General features: G+C 41.5%; 1 protein-coding gene across 8 annotated transcripts in view; it reads right to left on the bottom strand.

Moving 5' to 3' along the window:
* Window positions 1-24,900, bottom strand: part of MCF2L (MCF.2 cell line derived transforming sequence like) — a 291,794-nt gene that overhangs the window by 85,254 nt on the left and 181,640 nt on the right. For all 8 annotated transcript variants that reach the window (XM_073664397.1, XM_073664398.1, XM_073664391.1 and 5 more), the window contains one exon: window positions 3,686-3,769. In XM_073664397.1, the coding sequence (XP_073520498.1) occupies window positions 3,686-3,769 (84 nt within the window). The remainder of the gene's footprint in view (window positions 1-3,685; window positions 3,770-24,900) is intronic.

Genomic DNA, 24,900 nt, shown 5'->3' with positions numbered 1-24,900 from the left:
TACCGTTTTGATACACATAGTGTGCAGAACTTAAAGGGAACCTGTAATGTAAAAAAAAAAACACTATTAACCTGCCGATATGGGGTTAATCTGCAGGTTAATGGCGTTCTTGTAACATCCCTGGCGGCGTGCTTGCATGGCTTACCACCTCCCACCATGCAAGACCACAATCTTACCTATCAGGCCAGGCTGCACACTTTGCTCCAGTACCAGCTGTTTGTATGTCTCTTGTCTGCTGGCTTAGGACGGCAGCGTTGTTGCTTCCTGATTCTTAAAGCTACAGTGTGCGCAGTCCTAATGCGTCCCCAGCCTATTGCTGTGAGTCACTGGATACTTAAACCCCCTCCACCCAGTAGGAGGGGCCTGAGCAACACTTCCATTCAGTTTGTTCTGTGCAACTGAGTTGCCAGGTCCTGTCCTGTATCTTGTCTGTTCCGCCACCCTGGGGGCTGTATACCCAGGCCTGTTGCCTGTATCTGTGACTTCTAGTCTGTTTCCGCCACCCTGGGGGCTGAGTTCCCAGGCTCGCTCCTGTATCTTGTTTCTGGTTCAGTTCCTGTCTGAACAGTGTCCTAGCCCGTTACCTGTTTGTCTCTATGTCCGAACCTTCCCTTTTGTATCTGTGACTTCTAGTCTGTTTCCGCCACCCTGGGGGCTGAGTTCCCAGGCTCATTCCTGTATCTTGTTCCTGGTTCAGTTCCTGTCTGAACAGTGTCCTAGCCCGTTACCTGTTTGTCTCTATGTCCGAACCTTCCCTCTTCCTGCAGTGTCTGAACCTGCACCTAACTCCAACTCGTTGTCTCTGTACTTCTGTTTGTTAGTTTTGTGTCCACTCGCTACTTCATTGTAAGTACTTTGTGTGTATCTGGTTCTGCTTGTCCCGTTTCCCTGCCTCCGTATCTACCTCCTGTGTTCTAACTATCTTCCTGCATTTTCCAGTCTGTTCCATGTGAACAGAGCCCTGTCTGCCTGCGCCTTCTGCTCTGTTCTGCTTGTTCACCGCAACTGCGGTTCCGCTCTGCTCTGCTTGTTCACCGCACCTGCGGCTCCGCTCTGCTTGTTTTCCGCACCTGCGGTTCCGCTCTGCTCTGCTTGTTCACCACACCTGCGGTTCCACACCTGCGGTTCCGCTCTGCTCTGCTTGTTCACCACACCTGCGGTTCCGCTTTGCTCTGCTTGTTCACCGCACCTGCGGTTCCGCTCTGCTCTGCTTGGTCACCGCACCTGCGGCTCCGCTCTGCTCGTTCACCGCACCTGCGGTTCCGCTCTGCTCTGCTTGTTCACCGCACCTGCGGTTCCGCTCTGCTTGTTCACCGCACCTGCGGTTCCGCTCTGCTCTGCTTGTTCACCGCGTCTGCGGTTTCGCTCTGCTCTGCTGTCCACCGCCCCTGCGACTCCGTTCCTGTGTCCCAGTCTGTACTGGTCCCTATCCTGCCTGCGTTCCTACCTGCCAGTACCCGCCTGTCTGCATGCCAGCCGTGCCTGCCTGTGCCCACCTGTCTGCATGCCAGCCGTGCCTGCCAGTGCCCACCTGTCTGCATCCCAGCCATGCCTGCCAGTGCCCACCTGTCTGCATCCCAGCCGTGCCTGCCAGTGCCCACCTGTCTGCATCCCAGCCGTGCCTGCCAATATCCACCTGTCGTCATACCAGCCGTACCTGCCAGTACCCACCTGTTTGTATGCCAGCCTAACCTGCCTGTTCCTGCATTCCCCGGTGTGGGTCAACAGCTGTGACCGGGGTCTGACCTGGAGTAGCACCTGGTCCCTCTGCTCGGTTCCTCCCTAGTTCACGGAGTCGACTGAGCCGCCGTGTGACCTTGGTCGGACTGAGTTGATACTTAGTTACGCCCCTCCAGGCACTCCTCGGTTCATGGTACAGTGGGATCACTAATCATGCTCACGCCAGTCAGTCCGGGCATGTGCGTAACAGTTCTGAAGCTGCCCGGCGCCTACACTGAGAGCCCCGCTGCCTGGAGGAAATATACTTTATCCCTCCCGGCAGCCTTGGGCTTTCAGTCATAGAGGCTTCAGTCACCGCTCAGCGCATATTGAGCAGGGGCTGTAACCTCAGCACTGGCACCGACTGACAGCCGGTTCTAATGCTGATTCAGTGCAGGCGCCAGCAGCTCCAGAACGCTATGACATAACAGGTTCCCTTTATTTTTCGCCAAATTTGTGATATGTAGGTATAGTATTACAGCCCAAAAAACCCACTAACTGGATCAAACCATGGGCACTGCGCTTGTGTGGTGGTACAAAAAGTGCCTCTTTTCTTAAATGCCAATCACGTCCAATGTATGTAAAGTCTCTCTGCTGTACAAGATCCAGAGCGGTAGTCCGGTCTCTGCTACTTATTTTAGAGCAACTGACTCGAGCTAAAGTCATTTACCTTCTGTGATCAGAGTATTAGATCCGCCTTGACCAGATACACATTGAACATTTTTATTGCTTTTTTTTTTTTTTTTTTCCCATTTAATTCTCAAATTACAGAAAGTAAAATATTAAATAATCCTTACTGCCACTAAACCATTACAATGCAGCTGCTGTTAAGAACAGCAAAGGTTAAGCATGGAATAAGGAAGTTTTAGCTTGTCATTTAACTTGATGCCACTTCTTCCCTGAAGGCTTGGAAATGAAAGATCTACAAAAACGAGTGAACAAGTTATAACAAACACCCAAAATATGTCCACTGTAAAAGAACTGACTAGAAGGAAGAAAGACCAAAATATATGTCTAGACAAAGCACATTTAGGGTTATTTTCAATGGTTTAGGCCTAATGTGTATAATTTAAAGGGGTTATTAAATGGGTAAAATTGGAAAGTCCTTGAAGAAACAAGCAACTTTGCAATTTACCTTTTATTAAAAAGCCTCAAGAACAGATGGATTTTTATTTCTGTAGTGTACTGCTTGTTGTCAAGGTTCTCGGCCACCTTAGAGGTGGCTGATCCCGCAAGCAAGCAGCGCACGATTGCAAGCTGTCTGCTTTGCTGCATAAAAGTGCTGTGCTGAAGCTGGCTGTGTTGCTCGATCCGGCCAACCTTAGTGTCCCTGTGTTCCTCCGACGCTAGCAGCATCAAGGAATGAACAGTCTGAGCCATCGGCTGTCATGTCGCTGGACCCAACTGTCAAATTTCAGGAGCACTTCTAAAGATAGAAAGATGAGACAATCCCTTTAAGGACTACAGCAAAAGCTACTGCCGCATTTACTTACAGAACATCCACACATGCTTGAAAGTGGGTGTGAAGACAGTAAAATTCTATTGAAACCTGATGATCTGAAAGTACCACTGTTCTAGCATGCAACAAGCAATGGTGCTTCACTTACAGAGAATTATCTTCTAGGCTTGTGGAAATCAGGACTATATGTCAGATTCTAGCATTAGTCTTGGCGGACATTAGTATCTCTATATCGGTGATGTCAGTGCCAGACCAGTAAAGTGCTGGAGCGCAGAGTTGTCAGTGGCATGGAGAATATGTCTGTGGACTGTGACAAGGAGCCACTAGGAAATCTATATCTATATCTAATTTTTCCAATTCCAGTGATCTGACACCTTGGTTGTATTGGAAATGCAGCAATTTCCGAAGTCTGTTGTAGACGGCATTATCAAGAAAACAGAACACCGAGTTATGTATACATGAAACCTGCCGGAACACCGACTGCTCTCAAGTGGTTGATGTTCTCACCTGACAAGTATGCAAACTGTTTCTTCAGCTGATCCTCAATATCAGCGGCACACATCGGGAAGGTGTCCTGATGCATGATGTCATCTGGAAGACAGCAACAAAACACAGCAATTAAATCATCGAGCAAATAAATCTAATAGTTAACTCTCTAAACTCACTTCAAGGTCACGGTTTGGTTTTCTTTTTTTAAAAAAGAAAAACAGAGATGTTTTATAAATGTATGGTTATGACACAATAAAAGTTACAAAGGTCAAGCAGAAACAAATCCATTTGGGGGGCAATGTTGGACTTGACCCAGGGTGGTATGGTTCGTAAAAAGTTTTTAGACCTTATTGAGCTTATGTCTTGCGTGAGCAAAGGTAAAGCTTACAGATTCCCTTTTTTGCTGTATGTCCTTCCAAGAGGTCAAGGTGGCCAGGTTTTTTTTTCTCTTAGTTAAAACTCTTATTTTTTAACGGAGTCATATGATTCCAGATACACAAGTCTTTTTAATTTAGTTCGAATTTTTATTGTCTTTTCCAAGGGGGCGCTGCTAACAATGCAAAGCAGCCTAAAGACAAGCCCCCTTAGTAAAGAGTATAAAAGGCAGGGCTAAAAAGGCTCATATATCTACAACCGTATGGAGGATTAAAAAGTAGAATAAAAAAAAAGATTATTCAGAGGAGCAGCAGGAATAATAGAAGACGAAAAACTTGCCACTTTTGACCGGCTGCTATGTCTATTTACAGAAGGTAGCAGGATCTATGTCAGCAGGACAATCAGCTATATAAAGGAGATACACAGTTCTACAGCAAAAAATGGTAGGACATTTTAATCAACATCACTTAAAGTTGCTTACTTTAGGATGCAAATCAACTATAAAAGAAAATTTAGTGCAAAAGTATATCCTTGTAAGATTGTCTGTATTAGTCTATGTTCACACTTTGAATTTTTGCTGCATTTTCACAAAAATGCTGAAAGAATTGACATGCTACAGTTTTTAAAAACACACCAGTTTTCCAATTCAGTCAGGGGGAAAAAAAACAAGCATGTGCATGAAATTACTGAAACCTCAGTTTTGCTGGTTCAGTAAAAAGAAGCTTTTAATTAGCAATAAATAACGTGACATGTTAGAATAGACTTAACTGTCCACCCCTATTTTTCTCAGCTCTATACTTTAAGCCCTTTACAAAAAAAAGCTTTGCAGATTGAATGAAATGACAACTTCTAATATAATTCGGCAAACGTGATAGCAACATTTTTGTAGCATTTAGTAGAATAGAGGCCAAAACAATACAAATGTGTCATCGGATAAAATAAAAACCTAAAGAATTCAGTTTACTTAGTGCTAACATTGTGTGTTATGTAACATGACCCTGTGGCCATTACATCGGCCTATCTTTAGAAAAACACTGCAGGACATACAGGGAACGGCAGAAAAAAATACTGGAATATGCAGACTACATAAACATCTCATGCAAAAACATGAAAATAAAGGTTCACATTCTCATAATAAATGCTATTATGAGATATAGTTACATAGTTACATAGTTAGTAAAGCCGAATAAAGACTTGCGTCCATCAAGTTCGACCTGTTAGTTCTGTAATTGCTAAAGTTGATCCAGAGGAGGGCAAAAACCCCAAATGATTTAGCCAATCTTCACCTGAGGAAAAATTCCCTCCCGACTCTGAAACCAGCAGTCAGAATAAATCCCTGTATCAACCTACTATTTTATTCTATTTTTAAGTATATGCAGAAATCTGCCTGGTATCTAGAAAAGCATCCAGTCCCCGCTTGAACTGGTTTAGTGAATCCGACATTACCGTCTCCTCACTCAGTGAATTCCATATTCTCACTGCTCTTACCGTAAAGAACCCCTTCCTATGCTGGTGCTGAAACCTTTTCTCTTCCAGTCTTAGTGAGTGCCCTCTTGTTACCGTAATATCCCTCCTTTTGAACAAATCCCGGGCAAGGTCTCTATACTGTCCCCTAACATATTTGTACACATTTATTATGTCCCCCCTCAACCTTCTCTTTTCCAGGCTGAATAGTCCTAGTTTTGCCAACCTCTCTGGGTATTGCAGTCCCTCCATTCCCCTTATTAATTTTGTTGCCCTCCTTTGTACCTTTTCAAGCTCATTTATATCCTTTCTATATATTGGGGCCCATAACTGAGCACAGTATTCCAAGTGTGGTCTGACCAGTGCTTTGTACAGTGGAAGAACAATGTTCTCATCCTTTGCAGCTATACCTCTTCTGATACATCCCATTACCCTGTTTGCCCTTACAGCAGCGGCCTGACTTTGGGCACTCCAATTTAGTTTGCTATCAATCAAGATGCCCAAGTCCTTCTCCATCTCTGAATTCCCCAATGGTTTCCCATTCAGTGAGTACTGGTGACTTCCATTTTTCCTTCCCATATGTATGACCTTACATTTCTCCTCGTTAAACCTCATTTGCCATTTAATGCTCCACCTACCCAGCTTATCCAAATCCCTCTGTAGGTCTTCACTATCCTCTTTTGTATTAATTGTTTTACATAACTTTGTGTCATCTGCAAATATTGATATTTTACTATTTATCCCGTTGACTATGTCGTTAATAAAGATATTAAATAACATTGGGCCTAGTACAGACCCCTGTGGTACCCCACTAGTGACGCTTACCCAATCTGAGTATATTCCATTTATAACCACCCTCTGCCTTCTATCCTTTAGCCAGTTAGCTACCCACTTGCAGACATTTTCCCCCAGCCCCATCATTCTCATTTTGTATACCAACCTATTATGTGGCACGCTATCGAACGCTTTTGAGAAGTCGAGATGCACGACATCCACTGGTTCCCCCTGATCTACTCGAGAGCTAACCTCCTCGTAGAAGTCAATCAGGTTTGTTTGGCAGGAGCGATTCCTCATGAATCCATGTTGGTTCGGGGTTAATAGATTATTAGCATCAAGATGCTCCATGATTGCCTCATTAATAAAGCCTTCAAAAATTTTGCCCACAACGGACGTCAGACTCACCGGCCGATAGTTTCCGGTGTTACTTTTTGCTCCCTTTTTGAATATTGGCACTACATTCGCCTGTCGCCAATCAAGTGGTACAGACCCAGTCTCAACAGAGTCCTTAAATATAAGATATAACGGTCTGTCTATCACATTACTTAGTTCCCTTAGTACCCGTGGGTGTATGCCATCAGGTCCTGGTGATTTGTTTATTTTAATGTTACTGAGGCGTTTCTGTACCCCAGCTTGGGTTAGATTTGTCATACTTAGAGAGACGTATTGCTAGGGAAAGTAGATCAAATCCCAAACTGTTCTTTACGTATATAAATAGTAAAAGGATTAAATCGAATAATATTGGACCGATAAAAAGTGATGAAGGCAAAATCATAGAGAAAGATGAGGATAAAGCTAATCTATTAAATAAATTTTTTTCGTCAACTTTCACAAAGGAAAAAGAACTAACAGGCGAAATGAGAAGTGACAAACTTAATCCTCCACTGTTTCCTCCTTTGCTATTTTTATTTGTTTTTTGCAGGTTCTCGTTTTTTCCTTGTAACACATTCGTGCCTCCTTACTGTTTTCCTGTTTTAATCTCTTGAATGCCTCTTTTTTGCTATTTAACGCCCCTTTTACGTTCTTATTCAACCATATTGGTTTCCTCTTATTTCTGGCCCTTTTATTCCCATACGGTATATACCTCTCGCACTGAGTATTCAGAATTCTTTTGAAGGTTTCCCATTTACTATTCGTATTTCCTTGATTAAGAACTTTGTCCCAGTCTATAAGTTGAAGGTTTTCTTTCAGCTGATCAAACTTCGCCCTCCTAAAGTTTAATGTTTTAGTTGTTCCCTTATTGATAACCCTACTGAAGGGCATTTTGAAATTGATAATATTATGATCGCTATTACCTAGGTGCCCCCCTATCTGTACCTCAGTTATTCTATCAGGCCTATTAGTCAATATTAAGTCCAACACGGCCTTCCCTCTCTTTGGTTCCTGCACTAGTTGGGAGAGATAATTATCCTTGATATTTGTCAAGAACCTTTTACCTTTCTAAGATCTACAGGTTTCTGTTTCCCAGTCAATATCCGGGTAGTTGAAGTCCCCCATTACAATCACTTCATTATGTTTTGCTACTTTGTCTATTTGTCCTAATAGCAGATTCTCATTCTCCTCTGTTATATTTGGTGGCTTATAGCAGACCCTCAGTAATATTTTATTATTATTTTTTGCCCCCTCTATCTCTACCCACATGGACTCGACCCCCTCTTCTCCCTCTCCTATATCTTCCTTTAGTCTGGGTTTTAGACATGACTTTACATATAAGCAGACTCCTCCGCCTTTCCCCTGTTTCCGGTCCCTTCTAAATAAACTATAATCTGTTAAATTTACCGCCCAGTCGTAGCTATCGTCTAGCCAAGTCTCTGTTATACCTACGATGTCATACCTCTCCTCCGATATAAGCGCCTGCAGCTCATCCGCCTTATTGGTCAGGCTTCTTGCGTTGGTCAGCATGCAAGATAAAACTTGGGGTTATTTAGCATCCTATTCTTCTCTAACGATCTAACTGTACTATCCCCACCCCCCTCTCCACCCTCATTATATTCACTTCTCCCCTTCCCCCTTGCTTGCCTCACATCCCACCTATTTCCTAAAAAAAGATTAAAAAAAAAAGAAAAAATAGAACATTATTTAATTGGAAAAACTGAAATATTTTACTACTTGTAATAGACATCCTAAAACCATGTTCACATGTTGCAGAAATTCGTAGCCGAAATTTTCCACAACGTGTAAACATGGCACAACAAGTCATTGTATGCGGCCAAACTTGTGGTGAAACATCATCATAAAAATTGTTTTTAAAACATTTTATTTTAACGGAGAAATCTGGTCAGAATGCTCTTCTGGTGCGTCATAGATACATATTAAATGAACACCAGTGATTACCTTCATGAGAATACCACTTTAAATGTTTGTTTTTTCTAGCTGGAGAGCAATAAAAATTCAAATAATAGGATTCACTGATCCTCAGAATGAACGGGCCAAGAGTTAGTTTAGCCCTTCAGTTACTTCAGCTATGTTAAGGCACATTTACAAATTCTAGCCCATAAATAATGTTTAAAGGGAATCTGTCAGCATGTTTTTGCTATGTAATCTGAAGACAGCAAGAGACAGAGGCTGAAACACAGAATTCAGGGATGTGTCACTTGTCAAATTGTGTGCTATTGTTTACTAACGGTGAAGGAATTATCACTAAGAGATTAACATTGCTGGACTAGTCTGGCAACCAAGCACCTCACTGTCTATGGACTTTGTACACAGAGAGCCTGGTGTGGGAGGGGTTAGCTTTCTCAGCTCTGCTTCATGCTAAATCTAAAAGCTCTAATTGTGACAGAACAGCTGCACTCAGTAATCTAAGTGATACATCATTGGATTCAGCTTTTCTTTGCCTACATCATGCTGCTCTCAGATGAGGTAGCAAAAACCTGCAGACAGATTCCTTTTAATAGCCTCTTCCCATGGGTCGACAAACTGTAATGGGTCAGAATAATTATGAATATGATAATTCTGCCCTCATACGGCATGCATATTGTTAATAGTACATTCCCTGTTTATTCGGGGGGGATTTGTTGCCCTAAATGAACGATTCAAAATTAAATTTTTAGTTTACTCAAGTATCCCTAGTCTGACATTGGTGAGGTTTGGCTATACAGAGAAGACTAAATACAGTCCTTTACCCCAAAAGAAGGAAAAACCTTTTCTGTATATTGCGCTCCACCAGACTACAGGCGAGTGCACACCATTACGGGAACAAAACAAATATGACAAAACTTATCTTAGGCCATGTTCACACATCTTAGTTTTTTCTGCATTTTTTTATGTTTTTTATGCAAATTTGCAGCTGCGTTATACAGTACCAGCAAAGTCTATTTTTTTTTTTTTTAATCAGGATTTTGAGCTTTGCATGTTTTTTTTGCAAAATATAGCAAGTCACTTCTTTCAGCGTTTTTCACCCATTGGAAGTAATGGGTAGTGAAAAAACGCCTAGTGTGAACATAGCTATCAAATTTTGCTGCATTTTTAGGGAAAATAAGCAAGTACAACAGTATGTGAAACACAGTTATTTTTGTGATTTTACCATCTTGTCTTGATCACTGAGATGGTAGTCTGTATTAGGGGAGTTTAATTAAATTAGTGTTGTGTATACAGTAAACATTGGCTGAGTTACCTGTGAGATTGAACAATCCCTGTGGCCCAAGGATGTGTGAAGTTGAACAATCTCTGAGTAACTCAATAGCAGACCATAGTGTGAAAGTAAATAGTGTCATACAAACTCAATGCACTGCCAGCATCTTAGTTAAACAATTCCTGAACATTTCACCTTCCCCACTGTTACATTTAAAATTTCACATATGTCTTGCATTGGTGACCTGTGTTCATGCTTCTGTGGTGGAAGCAAAGCTGAACTTTGAGATCCTGAAAAATGCACCAAAACCTGCGTTTTTGATGCAGCTTCTTACCTGCCTAGAGATCAGGTTTTGTGTCAGAAAAAAAAAATCCTGAAAAAATGCAATGTGTGTACATAGCCTAATACTTCAAAACCCAATGAATTTGTCTCACATCACACAAAGGTAAAAACAGAGTTAACTGTAAGCAGCTACTGTGCGAAATAACAGAGCAATGGTTCATTGAAATTCAGAAGAACATGCCTCTCCCAAATATACAGCGACAGCTGTCCCCTGCTATTACACAGGCTTCTGTGACCGTGAAGGTAGCAGTGCACACTCATTGTTATCACGCCATAGCTTCTTATTTAGCAAATCAAGGTAACCCTTTACATCTCTTCTGCCCCATTGTATTTAGGGACTGCTAATCTGTCCGTTTACCCAAGGCCAAGAATGTTTTCCAAATGGAGTTCACATTTACCCAGCCCTTATGTCTATGTGTTCCCATCTTAGCCATTCATTCTATAAACTCTGGAATAACTGAAACGCAGTAGCTCACGATGCTATACTGGGTCCATAGCTCCCATTCATTTCCCCGGGAGTCACAGAAACAATGCAGCCTGATGGCCATTTTTAAAGACCAGCCCTCCCGCACCTGTCACAAAGAGATGGTTGTTCCCGTCTCAGTCTTCAATGATGAAAACAAAGGGAGGGAAATATTGTATCATATTTTTATTTTTGCTTTATAATTCTTATACACTTCACGGTTGCTGTAATATTCTATGAAAAATTGTTGCACTTAATGACTCCAACCACGCTTTTCTAGACACTAAAAAATGTAGAGGTTGGTGTGAAAAGTGTCTAAAATAAGGAATATGAAACATGCTACGTAAACCATATTGTAATGCAATTTGACACTGAATGCTCTGGTAATGGTATAAACTACAACCACAAGGGAATGTGCAATTGTGTCAAAGAGCATTTCTCATTTACAGGTAGAGAAACACACCAATGTTTGCAGTAAGATTGCATAAGCAGCGTCTACTAAGTACACACCATAAGCATTTCAGTGCTAACATAGAACATGACCACAGACACCCAGGAATGAACCCTTATATGTAGTATAATCCCTTAAGTGGACCTTTCACCAGTTTGAACATACTAAACTGACCACACCATGAAACGGTGGCTGTAGAGTTGAATAAAACATACTTTTTATTTTTTACATTTCTCATCTCCATTGCAGAGATATTAGCTTGTAAAGTTTAGATGTTAATTGTTACTAAGACCAAGGGGGTGTTAACAGAGATTCTTCGCTGGGGGACGTTTAATTTTTCCCCTGCATGAAGGAAAGAAAAAAAAAAAAGAACACAACCCCGAGAATGTCAGCCACTGATTTCACTGCTGACATCTAATGTGATTACAAGTGGTAGAGGGGAGGAGAGCTGTGTGTCATTAAAGGGGTTGTCCGGTACTTTTTTTTTTAAGTTGTCCAATGTATTCAGCATGTGAGCATAAGTATCTCTGTAAATACCTCGTGTTGCTGATAATGCCTGTGAGCGGCGCTATCATTGGCCGCTCACAGGCAGCACGTGATCAAGTGCTGGCAGAAGCCGAGGGTCCCTCTTCCGCATTCCACCGGTGGCTGCTGGGTTGTGGGTGGGGTTATTCCCTGCGTCACACCCGGCATCGACCGCGCGCTCTGCCTCTCCCCCATTCATGGGGAAAGCGCACAGTGGATGCTGAGTGTGACGCAGGGAAGATCCCCGCCCACAACCCAGCAGCTACCGCGGGGACCCCAGCGCTGAGTCACACCTCACTTATCGTGAAGTCAGCGCGGGGTCATGTGATTCCAGTGAGCGGACACAGATAGCGCCGCTCACAGGCATTATCAGCAACACAAGGTATTTACAAATATACTTATGCCCACATGCTGAATACATTGGCCAATTTAAAAAAAGTACCGGACAACTTCCTCTGCAGCTCTCATCTCATGGCACTGTCAGCTATGCTCTACTCTCCCCTCCCCCAACACTAGCTGACATGAGATGAGTGCAGCAGTTGCAGAGGTGTTTGTAATGACACACTGGTTTTCTCTACTCCCCTTTCCCACTCACACTAGATGCCAGCAGAGAGACCATGGAGGACAGCATGGCTGTGTGTCATTACATGTCTCACAGAGAAATCTGGACCTGATATTATCTGAGGCGGTGTCTTTTTTCCCCCTGCATTATTCCTGCTTATAATTGGTCAACGTCATACAGGAGAAAAAGTAACTGCACCCAGAGAAGAATCCCTGTCAACATCTCCTTATACTTAACATAAATTATAACCTAAACTTTACAAGCTAATATCTCCACAAAAGAGAAGAAAAGTTAAAAAAAAATAAAACTACATGTCATTCAGCTCTGAAGCCACTATTCCATGATGTGGCAGTTTCACATGCTTAACCCCTTACCAACATGTGCCGTACATGTACGTAACATGTCATATCTCTCCCTTTGGTGCGGCTCCGGCAATGAGCCTGCACCGCTCTGGGAACATGACAGCTGATCTGATCAGCTGTCATGTGCTCTTAACAGCCACGGGTGGAATCGTGATCCACCCGCAGGTGTTAACATGTGAACAGGTTAAATGCCGCTGTCAATCTCATGTTAATTTAACATGGCCGTATCAGAAGAACATCACTAGTCCCGCCCATCGGTGACTGTCACATGATCGTGGGTCGCCGATAGGTTGACATGACAACCCAGTGTCTCCAAGAGACCTCTGCAGTTGTCATTGGTGGGAGGCTATAAGCGCCGTCCAGTGGTTGGCGCTCATAGCTAGTGAGCATTTCTACTACACACAAGGGTTCAGATGATCACAGCTTCTAGTCTCCCATGGAGACTATTGAAGCATGTAAAAGTAAAAAAAATGTTTTTAAAAATATTTTAAAATGTTTAAATCACCCGCCTTTCGCCCCATTCAAAGCAAAACAATAAAATATAAAATCACACATACACATATTTGGTATCGCCGCATTCAGAATCGCCCGATCTATCAATACATAAAAAATAATTAATCCGATTGGTAAACAGCGTAATGAGAAAGAAAACAAAACAACATAATTACTTTTTTTGGTCGCTGCCAACATTGCAATAAAATGCAATAACAGCCGATCAAAATATCGTGTCTACCCCAAAATGGTATCGATAAAACGACAGCCCGGAGCGCAAAAAATATGCCATCACCCGGCCCAAGATCCCAGAAAATGGAGACGCTACGGGTCTCGGAAAATGGTGCTTTCTTTTTTTTTTTTAAACAAACTTTGGATTTTTTTTCACCACTTAAATAAAAAAAGAACCTATACATGTTTGGTGTCTACGAACTCATAATGACCTGGAGAATAATAATGGCAGGTCAGTGTTACCATATATTGAACGTGGTAAAAAAAAAAAAATCATGAAATTGCACTTTTTTTTTTGCAATTTCACTGCACTTGGATTTTTTTTCCCATTTTCCAGCACACCATATGGTAAAACCAGTGGAGTCCTTCAAAAGTACAACTCGTCCTGCAAAAAATAAGCCCTCACACTGCCATACTGACCAAAAAATAAAAGTTTTGGCTCTGTGAAGAAGGGAAGCAAAAAACTAAAATGCAACAAGTCCTGGGGGCGTAGATGTTAAACTGGAGAAAGATCCTCTTTAACCTTGCACCCAGTATTTCAGAACCATTTTACAGTCCGCCACTTGTTTCTGGTATAGTATATTTAGAAAAAAAATACTCTGAAATCTCATGATGAAAATGAAGTGACAGATGCTGATTTTTAATTTTTTTTTTTTCATTTTACACTGTGTCCTTCACAAGCAAAGTTGTACTTTGAAGCACTGGAGATGACAACGTGCCTGTGCACCTCTATACACCATGATACAGGTTATATATAGATATAATCTACACATACAAAATACAGCAAGTGTTGGGCTGCATTCACAAGTCTGCTGGTTTCTATTGGAAACCATTAAAAAGCTTGCTGAGCTCTTATAATGCAGAGGTATAATTACTTTTTTTCAAAATCTGATAAATGTACAAAGATAAAGACGCTGTAAAAACTGTATAAAAATTGTATAAAGACCCGGGAAATTTCAGGTCTAAAGGCGCCCAAATCTGTTCTTCACATACGTCGTGTTCTATCTGTGGTTTCCGCATTTTATTAACACATCCATGGAGTTTAATGGAACATGCTGATCCAAAAAACGCATCGGACTAGTACATGCTGGGATTTCTTGTTGTATGTGAACTACCGCATTGACATGCATTGGTCTTCTATCCATATACCATGTTTTGTGTATGGACAGCAGATAGGATACAAAACAAATGGCATCTGGGTGCTGTCACTTGTTTTACACTGACTCACTGAATTGATTGGACAATTCGAAATTGGATCAAAATTGGTCTGTTGGCGAAATAACCCATAGAATATAATGGGTATATGTTATATTGAAAAATGGCCAAAAACACACATCTGAATGAGACCCTAAAGCCAATGAGACCTGGCTTGTACACGTTTTTCCCTGCACTTGAATGGCCATCACCTAAATCATGCTCTATAGAATCTATATAAAAACACCCCGAAAAGTGCTCATTAAAGAAATGCTTTCTAACAGCCTGCAAACAATCCGCAGAAGTAAAAAATAATAATTACATTCTCTTTAATCAGAATGACTGAGGGAACGGGAAAACAGCTTGCACAAAATTTACATATCAAGACTGGCAGAACTGTTACATGAACAGCCATCTGGTAGAACAGAGCACAGGCAGCAGCTCCCATTAGTCCTTCTGCCTTTCTGAAAAGTAACTTTATAGTTTCTTGTTGACTATTCAAATCAATGCAGAAATGATTAAAATGCATTATAGCAAACACATAGATGCATGCTTAAAGGGGTTGTCTGGCCTTAGGCTACTCTATGTGACTGCAGACTTGTGAATCCCCACAAAGTGCGCACTCCGCACCGATGGCGGGTACGTGACTGCAAGTATGTGATTTGCATACATGCGGTCACGTGCCTACTAGAAATGCAGTCAAGTGCCTACTAGACGTGTGGATACGTCTGGTAGGAATGTGGCTGGAAGTATGCAAATCACATACTTACGATCACGAAACTGCCTGCTCCCGACGCCAGTACTGGAGAATCCTCACAGCGTACAGTTGGCATGATGTGAAGATTCACAAGTCTGCAAGTCTATCCTATATCCAACTCTATTATCCATCTATATACCATCGCAAAACACAACACATATCAAGATTACAAAACAATTACTGCGCTAATTTACAAACACACAAAAGCATTTTTCAGAAAAAAAAAACAGCAGATGTAAAACGTTAAACTTTTGTTTGGTAACCGACTTTACTGGAAAACCTATCAGGCAAAGTAAGTAGTAACAACGTACTCCAATATACATTTACTAATGCTTAGAAAACAGTATTATGAGAGATGGATTGTGTGGAAACACAGAAAATCTTTCAATATATGGTCTAACCCTAATATCTAGTGTCCAGGAAGCTGAGATATTAAGTTGACCAAAAGGATTTGCAGCATCCTGGTCCAGCAGCCACGTCAGTAGATAATGGCTGCCGGACCAGCGCATAGCGAACCTCCTGTGACATCGATGGCACTTCTTTTAAATAGGCAGGTCCCCGCGGATCATGCATGCATTTAATGACATTATGGAAATGTATAATTAAAGAAGAGCCAGGAAAGCTGCGGGTACTAGGAGGTTCACAGTGCTTTGGTCTGGCGGCCATAGTCTACTGTTGTGGATACTGGGTCAATGTCCTGCAAAGCTTTTTTGGTCAACTTTAACTTTAAGTCCCACCCATACACGTAAGTGGAAAATTGCACAACGCACCAGACCCCATGTTTACTGTAAGGTAAAAATGATTATATCCCGGAAAGAAAGTTTATTGCAAGGGGTGTATATGATTAAAATTTAGGAGGCATCATTTTATTATAAAATAACTTCTTACAAAAGCATTCAACAGAACAAATGAGGCAGCACTAGAGCATAAAAATCAATGCAATGAACAGCTTGCCCTTCTTCATATGGACATTGGTATGGCAGATCGCGCAGCTAAAACAGGGTTTAGGTGGTGCTTAATATAATACAGTCTATATTAATATTGTTATCAGAAGTAAGGAGAGAATCTCGGCACTCACCCGTTTCCTCTTCAAAAGAATTCTTTATTCTTAATAATAATAACCCTATATATCCAGCAGGTTGGAGCGGGCTCAGTTCTGTGTATACGGCACAATGGCCGTTTTGCGTCACACGCGACACTACATTTTGTTCATCTGAATGAAGCGTCATGTGTGAAATTTGCTTATGAGACTGCTAACTGGAAATGATTTCTTGTCAATGGGACTTTGGGTGCATTTTTCAGGGACCACTTTCAATTAAAAGTAATCACACAGCCAGTAATAACCTCCTGTATGAAGGTCAATGATAAAGAAAGGATGCGGATAGAAAGTTATTCTTGTACTTCAGAAGATTTAGCGATAACATTTTTTTTTTTTTTTTACTTTATCCAGCCCCTGTTATAAAGTACTTAAAGTACAACTGCTATGTCCAGAATTGGAGCGCGTAAAGTCACATAGCTGTTGTAGTTTGGCACGTTGTTTCCAACTGGCATTTTCTTTTCCCATGACTGAGCACTCCCATGACTGTTAGTAAAAAAAAAAAGACAATATTTTGTATCATACTTCACTATTCTAGCCAAAAGCAACCAAAAGATCAACAAGTAATGTCTACTGGTCACCGCTTGACAAGGGTTATGTCAAAGCATTGTGGCTTCTATTATGTCATGTGAAAATTACCCAACAGGGAGCACAAAGTCGACATTTTTCTAAAATGTCTTTCTTAACCCATCATATCAGCCAATATGTATTTTCATGGAGACTATCAATGGGTCTTATGACACGGTGCTATGGCACTGGCCCTGCACAGGTGGCAAGCGGTGTGTCAAGTATATGTTTGTCTCTCTAACGACAGGCAAGTTTTTGTTCTGATGACCAGAATCAGAGGAACTTCCAATCCTGAGTATTTTACCCCCAAAACGCTATGGTCAAATACAGCTATAGCACCTAAATGGTTTACAGAGGGAGGAGCTTCTTCCGTAAACCCATCAGCTCCACCACAAGGTAGTTCCAGGTCCAATGGGGTTCTGAGACAGCTGGAGGCCCAACAAGGGCAGCTGGGTCTATCAGGAGTATAGGCTTACTAGGATTCCTTACAGTATATTACTGACAAGCATAACATGCTGCAATACAGGTGTAAAAAATGTACAAAATACATATACTTGGTATCACCACATCTATAATGACTCAAACAAGAAAAATGATTTCGATATTTTTATATTCTTATAAAGTTATGTTATCTATATTTAGTGGAGAATACCATAATAAAAAAAATCTAAAACACCATAAAAGAATTGCTGTCTTTCCAACCCTTCCAAATATGTTAAAAATCATAAAAAGCATTATATGTACTTCAAAACCGTATCAATAACAATGACAAATCATACAAGTCATCATGTGGTTATTATGTCAATAGAACTTGAAAAAATGCTGCGGCTCTTGGAAATACAATAAAAAAAACAAGCTTCCGTCATTGTGCATATTGCATTGTACTGGGACTCCTAAAAAGTCTCTCCCATCCAGAGAGGTTTCCTACCATAATCTAGATTTGTCATAAATGTCTATACAGTATATACTTATGCCTATAAACCACAAACTATTGCACAAATAAAAAATACCTAAAATAAAAGTGCACCTGTTTATTGAGCAGCTTCTACTCCATAGTGAGCAGATGAAACGTGACGGTCATCTAACCCGAGGTGCCTAGAAAAGCTGAATCAGAGGGCAGTGGATGCGGAGTACATGTTAGGCTGAATTACCATATTTTGTTTTTCATGGGGAACATTTTCCTCTTGCATTTTTAATGTGAGCACAGCTGCTGTCATCCACCTTACGTCTGTTCCTATGAATCACACCTCTCAACATCCCACAAGCGATAATCGTCCAGGCAAAAATCAGCACCAGCATTTTGTTCCCATCTAACACAACACGCTATTGAAATGTCACAGGGGTAGAGGAAGGAGGACACGCTTTTGAAAATACCTACATTAAAATCAAGTCTACTTCTTACAGCAGGTGAGACTCCCACACAAAGTAGAAGTTCTTTACTGAAGCTTGTACTGTTGGATGTCAGATGATACTGACTCATGCTATAGCCGCCTGGTCAATTGGAAAAGGATACATCAGTTCGGTCCTGCTTGGTTTCATAGTTAGGCTATGTGCCCACGTTGCATTTATGAAGCAGAAAATTTCTGCTGCATAAATGCAAGTCCTCTCCCGGGAAAACGCATGCGGAATTCCGCACGCGTTTATCGCGCGTTTTTCGCGCGTTTATCACGCGTTTTCCACATGCGGAATTGCCTTGCGTTTTTTATGCATTGAACAAAGGCAATTCTGCTTGCGGAAACGCAAAATTAAATGACATGCTGCGGATTTTTGAACGCAGCATAAACGCTGCGGAAAAATCCGCAGCATGTGCATAGAACTTGCGGAATCCCATTGGGGACCATGGGGTGCGTGTTACCAAGCGTTTTTCAAGCGTTTACGCTGCGGAAATTCCGCATCAAAAACGCTTGAAAAATGCTACGTGGGCACACAGCCTTACAATATTGCCCTGGCTTCATCGTGCATCACCCTAAGGGCTTGTTCACACGGTTGCGTTTTTTGGCACATTTTCCTATGTGCTTTTGCTGTCGAAAAAAAATACAGCATTTTACAGTACCAGCAAAGTGAAGGAGATTTATGAAATCTCATGCGCAAGTTGCTTATTTTTTCAATGTCTTTCTATATCAACTAAGGAATGTGCTCCTCAGACCTGTGGGGGCATCACAACCCTGGACCAGACCTCAATCACAGGACAATAAAACTTTCACACTCCTTATTTATGAACTGCTCCAATATTTATGGCCACAACTCTTTCTCCCCCCTCCCATACTGATACTTCTGCTTCACGTCACTTGTCTCATCTATTGCATTATTCTTGCGCCCTGTTGTGTATGAATATGTGACTCGTCAGATTTTGTGGTATACTATGCCTGTTGAAGGGACCTGAGTAGTCTCAAAAGCTTGCAATTTGTTACCATCTTCTCAGTTAGCCATTAAAAGGTATCAAAATTGAGGACTCTCAAATCTTAATATTTTTCTACTTGCTAACACGGTACAAATATATATATATATATATATATATTTTTTTTTTTCAGCGTTATTCATAGATTCAAATTAATATAACAAAAAAAACGCATAAAAAATGCACACATTTTAAGCATAATTTTTCCTGCCAACACTCCAGTATTTACAGCAGAAAAATCTGTTGTGAATTTTGAAGATGTGCACATTCCATAAGCAGAATACCATTGTCAGAAAAGTTCTGGAAACAAAGTCACCTATTATGTGACAGCATCCTAATGGATCCTAGTAGTTTTACATATATGGTCCATTGTGTTTCTGTCATCGCTCCTGTATTTTACATAGGAAGAATACCATTGCTGGCTATGACATTCTCTCCACAATATAAAAAAGGCCTAAACAGGAATAACATATAGCAACTGAAAACAAAACCTTCACATTTTATTCCGCAATTACACCTGTTCATGCTATGTGACAACAAATATTATATGTCCACCTCTGTAGGCTACGAGAAGTCAGAAAAGCAGAATAGCAAACTACCGTATCTAGTGGTAAAACATTTAGGCCCCAAATTCATCAAAGCAATTTCTGGCATAAATTTCTTTGAAAGTCACAACATTTTGGGCAACTTGAGAGTTTCGCAAAAATTTTGCTACTTGTGCCATTTTCACATGAGTTTCACACCTCTTCATGAATCAAGAGCGTCTAACTCCACAATGCCCCCTCTTCAAGACCGCCATAAAATCGGGGCCTTAAATTTTCTACAGTGAATGGGTAGATGTAGACGGAAGAGGGTCCCAATCCTAAAAAAGTATAGTGATAAACACATGCCAAATATGAGGCCAGGTAAAGAACAAATCACAGTCATAAATTCTCACTTATACGAGGGTCATTTTTAGTGCAGCACAATTGCAATTAGCATTACATTTGATCAGATTCACAGCCGCACAGGATACTTCAGAACATCAGCACAATGAGACTTTAAAATCGGAGAACACTTGCTTTAAAGGGTGAAGCATAGGTGGTCCGTGCAATGTTGGCATGGCCAAACAGTTCAGTGCCCTTTCCCACCTACTTCCCACCTACTATGTGCACACAGTCGTTTTGCGATGTTTAGAAACAGAAACTGAGCGGAAACTCAAAGTTATTTTAACTTTTCAACATTTGGAGGAAGATTTGGAGAGCTTCCATTCAGTTTCTGCTCCAAAAACTCCTAGAAAAACTTAGTGTGCACATAACTTCTCTCTGCCTTTCTCTGGCAATGTAATGTCAGAACCATCAATCAAGGAATAGGAGGGTGGAGATGGATGCAAAATAAGTAGGTGGGAAAGGAGCACTGAACTGTTTGGCCACGTCAAGGATGTGCCGAGCACATGTGCTTTGTTAGAAAAGTCATTCTCTGACAGACTTCCTGTACATATTTGTTTTTAGCCTAATACAGCAATTCAAATATTAAAGCTCTAGATGCAGGACTCGCCATTACATATAATTCCTGTTACATTGGAAAAACAAACAAAAAAAAAACAATAAATGCAAGAGCGGTAACCAAAAAATAAGTTGCTGAAGCGGTGAATCAGTGTACTGGGGTCTCGGCACCTCTATTCTCCTAAGTGGGAGCAAACACTTATAAGGAATTTATAGCATATCCTGCAGCTATAACCGGTGATTGGCTGACTGTGCATTTCCTGCCTGATGAGGATGGAACTAGGGAGCTGAGACTAGCAAGGATCAGACTAACACTGTAAAGGCCCCGTCACACTTAGCGACGCTGCAACGATCCCAACAACGATATGACCTGTCAGGGATCGTTGCTGCGTCGCTATGTGGTCGCTGGTGAGCTGTCAAACAGTCAGGCTCACCAACGATCAGGGGAGCAGCGACATCGTGGAAAGAATCTTTCCACGATGTCCTGCTCCTGGTTACCAGCCTGCTGCTGAAGCAGGAGCAGGCTGGTAACCATGGTAAACATCGGGTTACTAGGGGCACACGCGCACCTAGTAACCCGATGTTTACCATGGTTACCACTCTGCTACAGTGAGCGGGAGGGTTAACGCTCACTTTAGCAGGCTCGTAACCATGATAAACATCGGGTTACTAGGTGCGCGTGTGCCCCTAGTAACCCGATGTTTATCATGGTTACCAGCCTGCTAAAGTGAGCTGTAACCTCCCGCTCACTGTAGCAGAATGGTAACCATGGTAAACGGGTTACTAGGTGCGCGTGTGCCCCTAGTAACCCGATGTTTACCATGGTTACCAGCCTGATCGCTGCTCCCGCTGGTCACGCACAGCAATGTGTGCTGACCAGCGGGAGGGCAACGACCAAAAAATGGTCCAGGACACTTTGCAGCGATCAGCGACCTCACAGCAGGGGCCTGATCGCTGCAAAGTGTCACACATAGCGACATCGCTGGTGAGGTCGCTGTTGCGTCACCAAAACCGTGACACAGCAGCGATCTCGCTAGCGATCTCGCTATGTGAGACGGGGGCTTAAGGGGAGCAGAGGAAGATTCAGAAGGGTATTATTTTAAAGTAGTCTGAGGAATTTGAAAAAACTATTCTGTGAAGCACCCCTTTAAAATATAAAGAGATGAACATATTGGCCTTCTTCCCTCTTGGTGACACCAGTGCTACAGTGCTGGCCAAAAGTATTGGCACCCCTGCAATTCTGTCAGATAATACTCAGTTTCTTCCTGAAAATGATTGCAATCACAAATTCTTTGGTATTATTATCTTCATTTAATTCGCTTGCAAGGAAAAAACACAAGAGAGAATGAAGCAAAAATCAAATCATTGATCATTTCACACAAAACTCCAAAAATGGGCCAGACAAAAGTATTGGCACCCTCAGCCTAATACTTGGTTGCACAACCTTTAGCCAAAATAACTGCGAACAACCGCTTCCGGTAACCATCAATGAGTTTCTTACAATGCTCTGCTGGAATTGTAGACCATTCTTCTTTGGCAAACTGCTCCAGGTCCCTGATATTTGAAGGGTGCCTTCTCCAAACTGCCATTTTGAGATCTCTCCACAGGTGTTCTATGGGATTTAGGTCTGGACTCATTGCTGGCCACCTTAGAAGTCTCCAGTGCTTTCTCTAAAACCATTTTATAGTGCTTTTGGAAGTGTGTTTTGGGTCATTGTCCTACTGGAAGACCCATGACCTCTGAGGGAGACCCAAGCTTTCTCACACTGGGCCCTACATTATGCTGCAAAATTTGTTGGTAGTCTTCAGACTTCATAATGCCATGCACACGGTCAAGCAGTCCAGTGCCAGAGGCAGCAAAGCAACCCCAAAACATCGGGGAAGCTCCGCCATGTTTGACTTTAGGGACCGTGTTCTTTTCTTTGAATGCCTCTTTTTTTTTCCTGTACACTCTATGTTGATGCTTTTTCCCAAAAAGCTCTACTTTTGTCTCATCTAACCAGAGAACATTCTTCCAAAACGTTTTAGGCTTTTTCAGGTAAGTTTTGGCAAACTCCAGCCTGGCTTTTTTATGTCTCGGGGTAAGAAGTGGGGTCTTCCTGGGTATCCTACCATACAGTCCCTTTTCATTCAGACGTCGACGGATAGTACAGGTTGACACTGTTGTACCCTCGGACTGCAGGGCAGCTTGAACTTGTTTGGATGTTAGTCGAGGTTCTTTATCCACCATCCGCACAATCTTGCGTTGAAATCTCTCGTCAATTTTTCTTTTCCGTCCACATCTAGGGAGGTTAGCCACAGTGCCATGGGCTTTAAACTTCTTGATGACACTGCGCACGGAAGACACAGGAACATTCAGGTCTTTGGAGATGGACTTGTAGCCTTGAGATTGCTCATGCTTCCTCACAATTTGGTTTCTCAAGTCTTCAGACAGTTCTTTGGTCTTCTTTCTTTTCTCCATGCTCAATGTGGTACACACAAGGACACAGGTCAGAGGTTGAGTCAACTTTAATCCATGTTAACTGGCTGCAAGTGTGATTTAGTTATTGCCAACACCTGTTAGGTGCCACAGGTAAGTTACAGGTGCTGTTAATTACACGAATTAGAGAAGCATCACATGATTTTTCAAAGGGTGCCAATACTTTTGTCCATCCCCTTTTTTAGGTTTGGTGTGGAATTATATCCAATTTGGCTTTAGGACAATTCTTTTTGTGTTTTTTTCATTGAAGACAAATTAAATGAAGAGAATAATACCAAAGAATTTGTGATTGCAATCATTTTCAGGAAGAAACTGAGTATTATCTGACAGAATTGCAGGGGTGCCAATACTTTTGGCCAGCACTGTATGTATATTGTGATGTGTAATCTGAATAATGTCCTGCGTCTTGTGTACATATTGTGTCATGTGAAGTGTAAGATGCTTGCCTATGTAATGTATGTAGTAATGTAAGCAATGCACAGTATAGGATGTGATAGTGTAGCATAAGCATAGGGTAAAATAGAGATTAAGATTTAGGACATAATACAGAGTGTAATAAATTTAGTGTTTAGTCCCGTTTTAGGTCAATTCTCTTCCTGATATCTAAGCTGATTTCTTTAGACTTTCCCATGATGCTACATAAAGAAGCAGTGTATTTCAGGTGTGCATTAAAATACATCCACATCAGAAGCTTCCAAACACATGACATCATCATATGGGCAGTCCAGAATGGTTTAAAGGCATAGTAATCTTAGTGTATGTAAACTTTTGACTTTGCAGTAAGTAATAAAAATGCCTTAAACATTCTCTCTCATTATTCTGGCATTTGGCAAATATTAAAAATTATGGTAATCCTAATTGACCTAAAATGGGAAAGGTTTATTCTGATTTCATGTCAGATATTGAGAAAAACATAAATATGTGTCTTTTTATATAGTGCATGTAATCTTCTGGTTTCAAATGTATGTATTGTTGTACAGGGGCTCTCTTCTGTCTGTGTCTGCCCCTGAAAACCTACCAGTAGTCCTTTGTTATTCGCATACAAGCAGCAGCCCACACATCCTGTTTCTATAACTACAGTATTTTTATGAATACTTCCTGTGAAGTAACCTAGTAAAAATGTGAGATACTACGATATACAGACACCGCGCCCAAACTATATCAGTGATTGAAAATAAACATTCTTGGAGAAACACCCATAATTATACAGAAAACTTCCTGAGAGAAGATGATGCTGATTTTATGTGTTGTTTACCTTACAAGTGGCTCAGGAGTTAGAAAAGTCAATGTTACTGTCATTGGCGCTAGTTCCTCGAGTAGAGATCGAATGTGTCATGGCTTGAATGCCAAAAAAGTTATAAAAAAAAGTAACAAATACCATGACCACCACCACAACATATTACAAAGTCATCTATTCACTTTAATGGGCAACGAAGCAACTTCATTCTAAAACATATTATATATTTCTATATATTCATTAAAGGGCACTTTCATCATAAAAAGTGATGGCACATCAGTAGGATATGCCATCACTTCATAAATGATGGGACCCGGTCCCTGGAACACTCACTGGTCTTTAGAATTAAGGCGACACAAGGCCAGTGTTCTGAGAGTGAAGGCGACACAAGGCCAGTGTTCTGA

The sequence above is a fragment of the Phyllobates terribilis genome, unplaced genomic scaffold (genome assembly GCF_046119375.1).
Source record: "Phyllobates terribilis strain yellow unplaced genomic scaffold, ASM4611937v1 Scaffold_2__4_contigs__length_985480577, whole genome shotgun sequence".
NCBI lineage: Eukaryota > Metazoa > Chordata > Amphibia > Anura > Dendrobatidae > Phyllobates > Phyllobates terribilis.
The sequence above is the reverse complement of the archived record's forward strand: the minus strand, read 5'-3'. Positions and strand labels throughout refer to the sequence as shown.